General features: G+C 32.9%; 1 protein-coding gene across 1 annotated transcript; it reads left to right on the forward strand.

Moving 5' to 3' along the window:
- Positions 1-1,903: 1,903 nt before the first annotated feature.
- On the forward strand, positions 1,904-10,897 carry LOC132271579 (protein yippee-like At4g27745). The gene is made up of 3 exons (XM_059773012.1): positions 1,904-2,045; positions 2,197-2,292; positions 10,536-10,897. The coding sequence occupies exons 2-3, from the start codon at positions 2,200-2,202 to the stop codon at positions 10,758-10,760; spliced, it is 318 nt and encodes a 105-aa protein (XP_059628995.1). The 5' UTR covers positions 1,904-2,045; positions 2,197-2,199; the 3' UTR covers positions 10,761-10,897.
- Positions 10,898-12,689: the final 1,792 nt, after the last annotated feature.

Genomic DNA, 12,689 nt, shown 5'->3' on the forward strand with positions numbered 1-12,689 from the left:
GATCGAGCTCCAATTTCGATCGCCATCATGGATTAGATCAAGATCGGGCTCCATTGACGTAATTGCCGAAGATAGAGAGAATGAACCAAGCCACGAGAGCACTCACCACTGCCGTTAACCCCAACGCGTGGTACTTTTATAGAACTTGTGTACTCCGGCGTTGGGTAAGCTCACCGAATTGGGTCTCTTTTTACCGGTCCATTTTTGGCAGTTCCGTCTCCTTTACTCATCACCGTAGTTCATTTGATGACGATGATGAATTGATGATGATGATGATGCAGCGGTGGTGGCGACGGTACATGCAACAGGGCTGATTTGTGGTGGTGATATATATATATATATATATATATATATATATATATATATATATATATATATATATATAAAGAGAGAAAGAGAGAGGGAGGAAAAACTTTATTATCATCGGTTTTTTCCTTCTAATTGATTTTTCCTTTCACTCTATTATGCTTGTTTGGGTTAAGGTTGAGAAGGGAAAGAGAAGAAAAGAGTGAGGAGAGAGAAAATTTGGGTTTCTCAGATCGGTTGTACCTAGTAACCCATTTAAACCTATTTGATTCAATTATATTTAAGTCAATTGTATTTGTCAATTTTATATCAAAGGGTAATAAAGTTAATTCACCATTGTTAGGGTGTCTTTATCAAACTTGAGGGGGTATCATTGTCAAAAAATAGACCAACTTGTATTTGGTTGTCCCTATGCCAAACCTCAAATGGTGTCAATGTACTTTACCCATTTAATAAAATGGTGCTTCTTAATATTAAATTAAAATTAATACAAACTCGTTTTGCATAGTTTTGTTACAAAATTTTAATATTTTTAAAATGGTGAGTCTATAAGAAAATGAAAATACATTGAAACAATTTTCAAATTTTTCTTAATTTTTTACTTTCAAAAAAAAAAAAAAAAAACTTTATTTATCTTTTATTTTCTTTTTCTATTTTTTAAAAATGAAAGAACATCGAAACAATCTTCAAAATTTTCTTAATTTTTTTTTAAAGAAAAAAGAAAATACCTTTATTTAGCTTTTCTTTTCTATGCCTAAAAATGAAAATACCTTGAAACAATTTTCAAATTTTTTATTTTCATTTAATATTTCTTTTCTTTTTTAGTTTTAAAAATAAAAAATTAAGAAAATTTTGAAAATTGTTTTAAGGTATTTTCATTTTATTATAGGCTCACCATTAAAAAAAAAATCAAAATTTTTATAACAGCACTATGCCAAATGAGTTTGTATTAATTTTAATTTAATATTAAGGAGCATCATTTTATTAAATTTATATTAAGGAACACTTTATTCATTATAACATCACTCTACAACAAATTGGATGGTTAAATGGTTTTATGTAAACTATTTTTCTTTGTGGAGGTTTATTGCCAAAAATTAAAAGTAGAGGGGGTTTTATACAATTTGCCCTAAGGGTATATTTGTCTCAAAAATATTTTCCATCAACTCTCTCATCGACTATGTTACCTCTTAAATAGTTGGAGATGATTTTTTTGACAAAAAATTAATCTACAAAACTCGAATAATCGACGGATTTATTGTACATTACCCTTAAATATTTTATTTACTTTTATAATAACCACCTGACTAAATTTTAATACTCCTTCCGTCTCATATTAGTTATTTCTATCAAAAATTTTAACTTACAATTTTTGTGATTCAAAGTTATCCAAATAGATATCTAATATGAGTTATAAGTTGTATACAAATATAAAAAATAAATATGACTAAAAATAATTTTAAATGACTAAAAAATAAAGAATGGCAATGATTTAAATTTTTTGAATTGCACAACTATTATGGGACGAGGCAGTAACCACGATTGGACTGACATAATAAGAGTTGAATTGTGGGAGAGTAGCTTTGTAGGTGCCAAACAAGCAGTAGGTCCCACCAAAAGACTTTGTCGTCCTTGTCTTTATAAGAAACATTGCCTAAACTAAAACAATTCTCATATTATCCTACTGTTTCTTAGCTTTTGGATCAGGAACTTAATTGGATCATCATTCACAATCACAGGTGATGAGTTTAATGAACTTCTTACAATTTCTATATATATATATATATATGTATGTTAATTCTTCCTCAAACGTTGATTCCTTGGATATTGATCATAACTCAACATTCTTAATTAACCAGAAATTTGCATTTTTTGGTACCAAACTTTCAGTTCATGGCGAAATTCACCGGTCTTTCAACTTATAGCTGCAGCAATTGCCGGAATCCGGTTGCCCTCCGCGATGACCTTCTTTCTAAAAAATTTCTGGTGATTATATATTTCTGATCCTCTCTCTCTATGTGTGTGTGTGTGTGTATATATATATGTATATATATGTATGATCGATCTGATAGCCTGATCCACTCTTTGAAGCTTGGGGTTTGTTGAGTCAAATATAATTAGTTCATGTTATAAATCATATGTCAATGAATTGAGTTGCAAGACTCTGCCTTGTGAAGTCAAGGTCACTGAATTGGGGTGCTTTAGTAAAAAATTGGTTTTTTGTTTTTGCAGTCCTAATAAAGTTGAAATATGATTTTACTTTATTGTCTAAAAATAAAAAAATATTTATTTAACACTTGATGTTATCACAAATTTGATAACATAAAGAGTAGTGATACTTTATTCGATCTAATTGGCCTATTTTTAGTCCAAATTCTATATATAACTATCACGTAATTACCTAAATAGTTAATATATTATTTGCGCGTTAAAAATATCAAAAATAAATATGAAAAAAAAAAAGAGGTTTTGACTACCCTGTCAAAAATTATTAAATGATTTGAACCATTTGACATTTGATGCACTAATTCAATTTCTTCCTCTCTACCCCTCTGATTTCTCGATTCATTTTTTTTCGTTTTGCTGCTTCCATGATTTTTTACTTCATTTTCTTCCTTCCGCTGCTTTTCTTATTCATTGCCCTAATTCACTTGAAAACGCTCCTATTCAAATTTCAAATCAAAGCAATGGCCTTATCTTTTATTCTCACGGACGCATCTATAATGTAATGTAGCTTCCTTTGACTGGATTCTTCTATATATATATATATATATATATCCATATCAGAATGACATAAGGATGTAAATCGGCAATTACAGGCGGGCCAAGAAGCTGACTTTGACATCTTTGTACTGTTTTTTCTTTCTTTTTTGAGAAGAATTGTATGCTTGGTTCCACATGTATGAGTTAATAATGGATGACAGAAAATGTTTTTGAATATATTTTGTTTCTTTAAATTTTTTTTGAAACGTTTTTGTTTCTTTAATTTGCTATATTATATGTAATATATATACATATGTTATGCGTAATCTGGAACGGATCTAGAAATTCATACGAGGGGAATAGATTTAGTTGTATGTGGTATAAATAGTCAATTAAAAACGTCAAAACCAGTTTCTTTTCATATTTATTTTTGGTATCTTTAGTGAGCAAATAAAATAGAGTAGTGATACTCACACCGAACAGTTGCAGTAAATTGTCTAATTGAATAAATTTTAATTAGCAATTTATACCAAATACAACTAATTAAAGGGTTTCACTTCCTTATTTGTTGCATAATTGATCAATTAAAATAATAGGTCTAACAATTCACCGCAACTATTCGGTGCATAAATCATTTTCCAATAAAATATCAAGGATTTAGGTTTAGGATTCAGACTAGTAGTAGGCCAATTTGATCAGACAGACTATCATTACTCTAACATAATGTTATGGTTTTGTGGGATCTGATTAATTTTTAAGAATGTTTAATTATATGGAAACTCCAATACTGCTGAATTTTAAAGAAAATTCAGTTTCCTGATCTGATTTAACTTCCTTATTGGTTTTGGATTTTACAAAAGGTAAGTTTTTGTAGGACAAGTTTGAGACTCTATAAATATCAACTATAATAAGATTTTAGAGAGTGAGAGTTAGAGATAAATTTGTGCCAATATAAGAGAGAAAAATTGAGAGATATTGAGAGAATATTCTTCATTGTAATTTTTCATCTTTTTCATAGTGAATTTATTCGGTGTGCTTCATGAACGTAGCCCTAAGATTTGGGTGAATCATGTATATCTTGTGTTCTTGTGTGTGATTTTTTTTATTCTTCGTGATTACTTATTTATTCCTTGAACAGTGTTGTTTATTTTGCGTTTCTGCCACAACAACTAGTATCAAATCCGGTTGATCGTGCAGAGCAACTCCAACAACTAGTATCAGAGCCTTTGGTTGAGAACCTAGGGTACAGAAGGTGTTTGACGAAATTCCGAAAGTCTTTCGATCAGATTTGTCCATTCAAGTAAGAGTAATGGCATCAGAAGATAAGACTTCCACATCCATGATCGAGAAGTTCGATGGCACAAGTTTCGGTTTCTGGAAGATGCAAATAGCAGACCCCTTGTTTCAGAAAAATCTGTATCAACCTTTGGGAGAGAAGCCAAAGGATACAAAGGATGCAGATTGGGAATTACTTGATAGGAAGGCTTTTGGCATCGTCAGATTGACGTTGTCAAAGTCAGTCGCCTTCAACATCAAGAATGAGAAGACGACGATGTCTTTCATGGCAGCCCTTTCTAGTATGTATGAACAGCCTTCTGCAGCGAACAAGGTGCACTTGATCAAGAAGTTGTTCAACATGAAGATGGTCGAAGGTGGTAAGTTCAATGATAATCTAAATGCGTTCAACGAGATAGTTGGGCAATTAGAGTCTGTTGATATCGACTTCAAAGAAGAGGTCCGAGCACTGCTAATTCTAGGATAGTTACCCGAGAGTTGGAGTGGCATAGTTACAGCGATCAGTAGCTCTGCAGGGAAGACCAAGTTGAAGTTTGATGAAGTTGTGAGCATGATTCTGACTGAAGAAATCAGAAGGCAAACAGCAGGGATTTCCACCAGTGGTTCGGCATTGAATGTTGAAAGTAGAGGCAATAGTTCAAACAAGAAGAAGGGTAACGGTAATAGAAACAGAGATAGATCCAAGTCAAGGAATGGAAGGACATAATCTCAAAATTTCAGGAATTCCACAGATCTCAGTGATGTTGAGTGTTGGAATTGTGTAAAGAAGGGACATTACCGTATTGATTGCTGAATTCCAAAGAAGGGAACCGAAAGAAAAACTGAAGCAAACGTTGTCTCGGAAGTATCAAATGATGCATTGATATGCTCTTTGGAGAGTAAGGTGGAGTCATGGGTTTTAGATTCCGGCGCATTGTTTCATGGCACCTCAAGCAAAGAGCTATTTAATAGCTATGAACCGGGTAACCTTGACAAGGTATATCTTGGTGATGATCAGCCTTGCAGTGTCATTGGCAATGGTGAAGTGCAAATCAAGTTGAATGGGTCAGCTTGGAAGTTGAAGGATGTGAGACACATCCCTGACTTAAGGAAGAATCTGATTTCGATGGGACAATTATTAGAGGAAGTTTTGTTACAACCTTCAATGGAGACTTATGGAAAGTTTCCAGAGGTGCTATGATCATTGCACGTGGTAAGAAATCAGGCACTCTTTACACAACTACAAGTGCTTGTGGGTCTATAGTAGTTGCAGAAAGCAGAGAAGATCACAACCTTTGTCACCAGAGACTAGGTCACATGAGTGAAAGGGGGCTCAAGATTATGCACTTAAAGGGAAACTACCAGGCATATGGGCGATTGATGATTTCTGTGAGAGTTGCGTGATGGGAAAGTAGAAGAGGGTCAGTTTCAAGAAGAGTGGCAGAGATCTCAGAAAGGAGAAACTTGAGCTAGTTCACACAGATGTCTGGGGGCAGCCACTGTTTCATCCATTCGCGGAAAATCCTACTTTGTGACTTTCATTGATGATCACATGAGAAAGGTATGGGTTTATTTTTTGAAGCACAAATCTGAGGTATTTGATGTGTTCAAGAAGTGGAAGGATATGGTGGAGAATGAGACAGGTTTGAAGATCAAGAGGTTGAGGTCAGACAATGGTGGTGAGTATGAAGACACTGGGTTCAAGAAGTTCTGTTTTGATAATGGGATTAAATTAGAGAGAATTGTGCAAGGAACCCCACAGCAGAATGGAGTGGCATAGCGGATAAACAAAACATTAACAGAGAGAGCCAGAAGCATGCACATACATTCGGGTCTACCTAAGCAGTTTTGGGGAGAAACGATCAATACAGCATCCTACCTAATTAATCGTGGATCATTGGTGCCTTTGGAGTATCGAATATCAGAAGAGGTATGGAGTGGCAAAGAGGTAAATCTTTCATGGTTGAAAGTTTTTGGTTGTATTGCATATGCGCATAATAGTGATCATGCTAGGGTAAAGTTCGACCCCAAGTCACTAAAATGCATCTTCATTGGGTATGGCGGAGATGAGTTTGGTTATCGATTTTTGGATAATCAGAACAAGAAAATCATCAGAAGTATATATGTGATTTTTAATGAGAAGGTGATGTACAAGGATAAAGATGCAGCGCAGTTAACTAGTCTTGTACAGTGTAAGCCTGAGTTTGTTGAGTTAGATGATGATTCAGAGAGCATTGACGCGGAGCAGACAGATGAGGGTTCTTTGCCAGAACCCACATAGCATAGTTCATCGCAGATTCTAACTCCTATGCCTGCACCCAAAAGGTCTACGCGACCTCATGTACCGAATAAGAAATATTTGGATTATATGTTACTCACAGATGATGGTGAGCCTGAATGTTATGATGAAGCATGTCAGGTTGAAGATGCTAGCAAATGGGAGTTTGCAATAGAAGATGAGATGAAGTCCCTTATCTCCAACAAAACATGGGAACTAGCCAAGTTGCCCATGGGAAAGAAAGCTCTTCACAACAACTGGGTGTACAGGGTGAAAGAGGAACATGATGATTCCAAGAGATACAAGGCGAGAATGGTGGTTAAAGGCTTTCAGCAAAAGCAAGGCATTGACTACACAGACATTTTTTCTCCGGTTGTGAAACTGAGCACCATTCACTTAGTTCTTAGCATTGTTGCAGCAGAGGGGTTGTACCTTGAGCAGTTAGATGTTAAAACTGCTTTTCTCCATGGTGACCTATATGAGGAGATTTACATGCAACAGCCGGATGGTTTCTCAGTCAAAGGGAAAGAGAAACTAGTGTGCAAGTTGAAGAAAATCTTATATGGTTTGAAGCAAGCCCTAAGGCAGTGGTACAAGAAGTTTGATGATTTTATGAAGCGACATGGCTACAACAAGTGCAACGCTGTCCATTGCTGTTACTTCAAGATGTTTAAGTCAAGTTTCATTATCCTTCTACTATATGTTGATGACATGTTAGTGGAAGGTTCTAATTTTGAAGAAATCAGGAAATTGAAGAAGCAGTTATCTAATGAATTCGAGATGAAGGATCTTAGTGCAGCGAATCAGATTCTTGGGATGAGGATTAGCAGAGACAAACAGAAAGGTACTTTGCAGTTGTCTCAGGCTGAGTACGTTGAACGGGTTCTGAAGAAGTTTAACATGAATAATGCTAAGGCGGTGAGTATTCCCTTAGCTAATCACTTTCGATTATCTCAAGATCAGTGTCCAAAGACAGAAGATGAGAAAAACTTCATAGTTAAAATTCCATATGCCTCAGCCATTGGAAGTTTGATGTATGCCATGGTGTGCACAAGGCCAGACATTGCATATGCAGTGAGAGCAGTAAGCAGGTTCATGAAGGATCTGGGCAAGCTACACTAGGAAGCAGTAAAGTAGATATTGAGATATCTATGGGGTACCACAGACAGATGCCTATGTTTCAGAAGGGGTGAGGTGAAGCTACATGGTTATGTAAATTTAGACTTTGCTGGTGAGGTGGACCACAGAAGAAGTACTACTGGGTATGTGTTCATGGTGGGTACAACTGCAGTTAGTTGAGTTTCGCAAATACAGAGGATTATAGGGTTATCTACTACAGAGGCAGAGTATGTGGCGATGACAGAGGCCAGTAAGGAGATGATTTGGTTACAAGGTTTGTTGACAGAGTTGGGATTCGAGCAGGTGAATAATGTTTTGCACAGTGATAGTCAGAGTGCAATACATCTGGCAAAGAATTCAACATTTCATTCAAGGACTAAGTATATAGGACTTCAGTATCACTTTATCAGATCTTTGTTAGAAGATGGGGTGTTGACACTTGAGAAAATACTTGGCACTAAGAATCCGGCTGACATGTTGACCAAGACAGTGACCATGGAAAAACTGAAGCTGTGCGCAGATTCAATTGGTTTTCTAGCTTTAAGACAGAAAGAAGCGTATCGACCTGTATGGGACATGCATGAGAAGAATATGTAATTGGTTTACAAGTGCTCCAGCCTCCAAGTGGGAGATTGTTATGGTTTTGTGGAGTTTGATTAATTTTTAAGAATGTTTAATTATATGGAAACTCCAACACTACTGAATTTTATGAAAAATTCAGTTTCCTGATTTGTTTTTACTTCCTTATTGGTTTAAGGAAAATTCAGTTTCCTGATCTGATTTAACTTCTTTATTGGTTTAAGGAAAATTCAGTTTCTTGATCTGATTTAACTTCCTTATTGGTTTTGAATTCTACAAAAGGTAAGTTCTTGTAGGACAAATTTTGGACTCTATAAATATCAACTCTAATAAGATTTTAGAGGGTGAGAGTTAGAGATAAATTTGTGCCAATACAAGAGAGAACAATTGAGAGAGATTGAAAGAAAATTCTCCATTGTAGTTCTTCATCTTTTTCATAGTGAATTTGTTCGGTGTGCTCCATAGATGTAGCCCTAAGATTTGGGTGAACCATGTATATCTTGTGTTCTTGTGTGTGATTTTTTTTTATTCTTCGTGATTACTTGTTTATTCCTTAAACAGTGTTGTTTATTTTGCGTTTTCGCCACAACAAGTGGTATCAAATCCGGTTGATTGTGCAGAGCAACTCCAACACATAAAACAATAAAAGTGTTTAGTAATGCATATTTGTTACAAAATGTACATAATATTCTTTAATTATTTTATTTTAATTTTTTAGTTTATTCGTTTTTGTATATATATATTTTTTTCATGGCAAGAATTTTAGGAGTTAGTGATTAGAGGGGAGGGTGAGGAGAGATGACTTGAACACAGACTCTCGGACACATGGAGCAACCCAACCACTCAGGCACGGTGCTTGCTTCCATTAGTATTAAAAAGCCATAAATCTATAAAATCCAATTTAAAATTACAAATCTTAATAATACCCAATACATCATAAGTACAAAATTAGATATACTAAGACAAAAATACTTCTACCAATTATGTATATAAATACATTTATATGCATGATGTATACATTTATTATGTGATATATAAAATATTTAGCATATGATAATTTATTATGAATAAAAACTATTAAATAATATATCGATCTTATATGTAATAAAATATATACTGTGTTATAATATTGTAAATTAATTATAATTTAATATTTACATATAATATAATATAGATATAGTATATAATAATATAAAATATCTACTACATAATAATTTAATAACATTATATTTTATATCAAAAATTATTTTGTCACAAAAAATAATTTACGTTATTATTTAATATATTATATTTTAAAATATATTTTTATCAAATAAAAAATAATGTACAATATTTAATATATTCTATATTAAAAAAATATATTTTTATTAACATTTAATATGCAACTTAATATATAACACAAATAATATGAATTTTATTAAAATGAATATTGTCTGTGTAGTAATAATAGTACAAAAGTTTGTGTTACAGTGCCAAAAATATAAGAAACATCTTTTTTATGATTCTCTATTCTTCACAAAAATTGAAAACGTTTTCTGTTATAGAAAAACAAAAACATATTATTGAACGAGATTTTTATTTTCGTTTTGTCTTTTTAGGGGTTGACAAAAGAAAATAAGAAACATTTCTCGTTACTAAACGTAGCCTTGCTCTTTCCTCCTGGGCAGTTTTCAGGTTTCAGTGTGTGCTTTCTAGGCCGAAATTGACTAAAGCCAAATAGAGACAACATGGTGGACTCCATGTAGGGCTTTTCTCTACTCAGCGCAAACCGATTTGGTTTCTGAATAGTTTTTGTTTTGAGACTAAAAACTATTAGGACAAAGTTACCTAGAGAAAACACCATAAACTAGAAAATATTGTATAATACGACAAAATTTTATTGTGCCAGTTGCAACAGGAGCATTCAACTGTTCATACACTACATGTAAGGGCATTTGTACTATTATGGTGCAATTAAGTTTTTCTCGTACGTTATCCCCATTTTGTAGTGTAACATACATTTTGAAAGTTGAATTTGGATCTTTCATTTTGGGAGATTAAAGAGACTATCACTTACCTCTATGTGAGTCATGGTTCGTAGTCGTGGTATAAACCGACCAGTTTATGCAGATATGTAATAGTATCGAATCCTTGAAAAAGAGTTACGAATTGAGTGATATGTCGCGTATCGACCGATATGGCGAATTATGATGTGAGCATCTCTCGGACTACAAATTTTCATATATATATATATATATACAGATATCAAAATGTGTCTTGTTTTTGTTAATTATAGGCAAAATCCGGGCAAGCCTACATGTTCTCTCATGCGATGAACATTGTAGTGGGGCAGAAAGAGGACAGACAACTCATAACTGGTGTTTTTAGTGTTGCGGATGTGTATTGCAGCAGTTGTGGCGAGTTGTTGGGTTGGAAATACGTGCGAGCTTATAATGCAAGCCAAACATACAAGGAAGGGAACTTCATTATTGAGTTAGCTCAGATATATAAGGAATATTAATTTAATTCCATCACAAACTCATGTCGGATCATTAATTGCTTTTTAAGGTTATTTATTATTCCAAACTTGATGATATGTATATGTATGTCTAAAACGAAAATTGTGTTGGATGGTAATAATAATCTATTTCTAATGTACCTCTGGTTGCAATAATACCATACGCTACTAATAGATCGCGTATACATGTAACTACATAGGCTGTAATTCTCACATTTTAAAATAAAAAGTCAGAAATTCAAGTTCCAAAAAGAACACATGGGTGTGATTTTCTTGGCACAGGGAAAAAAAAAAAAAATTATATCTCAATTTATAATTACCACTTAAAAGTTTAAGATACTTTAATTTTTAAATTTATCAAACACCACCTGTGTGTTTTGTTTGGGACATGATAATTGTGGAATCCTATTGGATATAAATTTGATTTTCAGCTGAGGAAGTGTATTTCCTCAGCTCGAGTACCACAGTTCATATAATTTTATAAATACACTATTTATATACGAATGCATATGTGCTAAAACATTATATATATATATATATATATATTAGTGGTAATAATTGATATCATTTTATAAAAGTTGGGTGTAAATCTAAGTTACACCATCCTTCTTAACCGGTGTCACTTATACACTCCGCGCAACATTCGTCTCTATTCTCACTATTTGTGACTTAATTTTATCATTTTTGCACTCCTATTTTCGAATTCGTTCTTGCTTTCGGTATAAATATAAGTTACACAATTCATTTCAATCGGTGTCACTCTTACGCTCCAAGCAACTCTCATTTCTATTTTTATTATTTATGACTTAATTTTAACGTTTTCGCACTTTTACTCCTGAATTCTTTGTTGCTTTCCCTTCATTTCATTTGACTTTAGGGTGCTATACATAAAACTTGTCCACAGTTTTAGACAAGGTGGAAATTTTGTAGTGCCAAGGGTTTCAACTTTCAAGTCTACCTCTCTATTACTGGACCTTTGACTATTTTGATATAGGCGCAAATGTGCGACTATATCCATTCCTAAATTCCCAGTTTCTGAATCATTTTTGTACAAACTTTCACGATCATGAGTAACATTTTGTAACATTTTCAAAATAGTTATTTTATTTTTTTAAATTACACAACTACCTTCTACATATGGTTGATCTCCTCCTTTCAAAAAAAAATAAATAAAAAATAAATAAATAAATAAATTTAAAAAAAGACACTAAAAAAAAGTATCTTTGTTGATTATCTGTTTTACGATATCCCAAAAAATGTTATTTTTGTTAAATAAATTATCATTTTTGACAAGTCCAAAAAAAAGACCGAAAATTTCACTGAATGTATGATTTATTCCAAATGTGATTAAATAAAATTTAATAAATTTATATTTGTAAGCCTCAATTAATATATATATTTTTTAAATTCTTATTTTAAAGAATTAGTTTAATGCTCCCTAACACAATATAATTAAATTTATTTCATTTATCAATAATCACTTCCTTTAATTTCAATTTTAAAGTATTCACTATTCCGAAACGTTATATAATTAAATATATTTTATTTTCTCTAACCACAAGTTAAGATCCTTTGACCAAGGGCCTTATGGCAAGTGGTATCTCTTCTATCTCTCAAAGTGGATAGTGAGCAGACACGGACCTAGCATAGGACCCGTGGGGGTGGATGTCCCCATTGGAATTTTTATATTTTTATTTTATACCTTAAATTTTTTAGAATATTTGAACATGCCCCCACTAAAATTATAATTTGCCCCCACTGAATTATTTTTTTTTGCATTTTATACTTCAAATTTTTGAGAATTTTTGAAGATGCTCACTAATATTACAATTTGACACCACTGATTTTTTTTTTTTTTTTTTTTTTTTTTTTTTTTTTTTTTTTTGCATTTTACTTTAAATTTTCTAAAAAAACTCCATTGAAATTACAAAA

This window comes from Cornus florida, unplaced genomic scaffold, assembly GCF_030987335.1.
Source record: "Cornus florida cultivar Cherokee Brave unplaced genomic scaffold, ASM3098733v1 CherokeeBrave_3.0.0_Hap2_Chr08, whole genome shotgun sequence".
NCBI lineage: Eukaryota > Viridiplantae > Streptophyta > Magnoliopsida > Cornales > Cornaceae > Cornus > Cornus florida.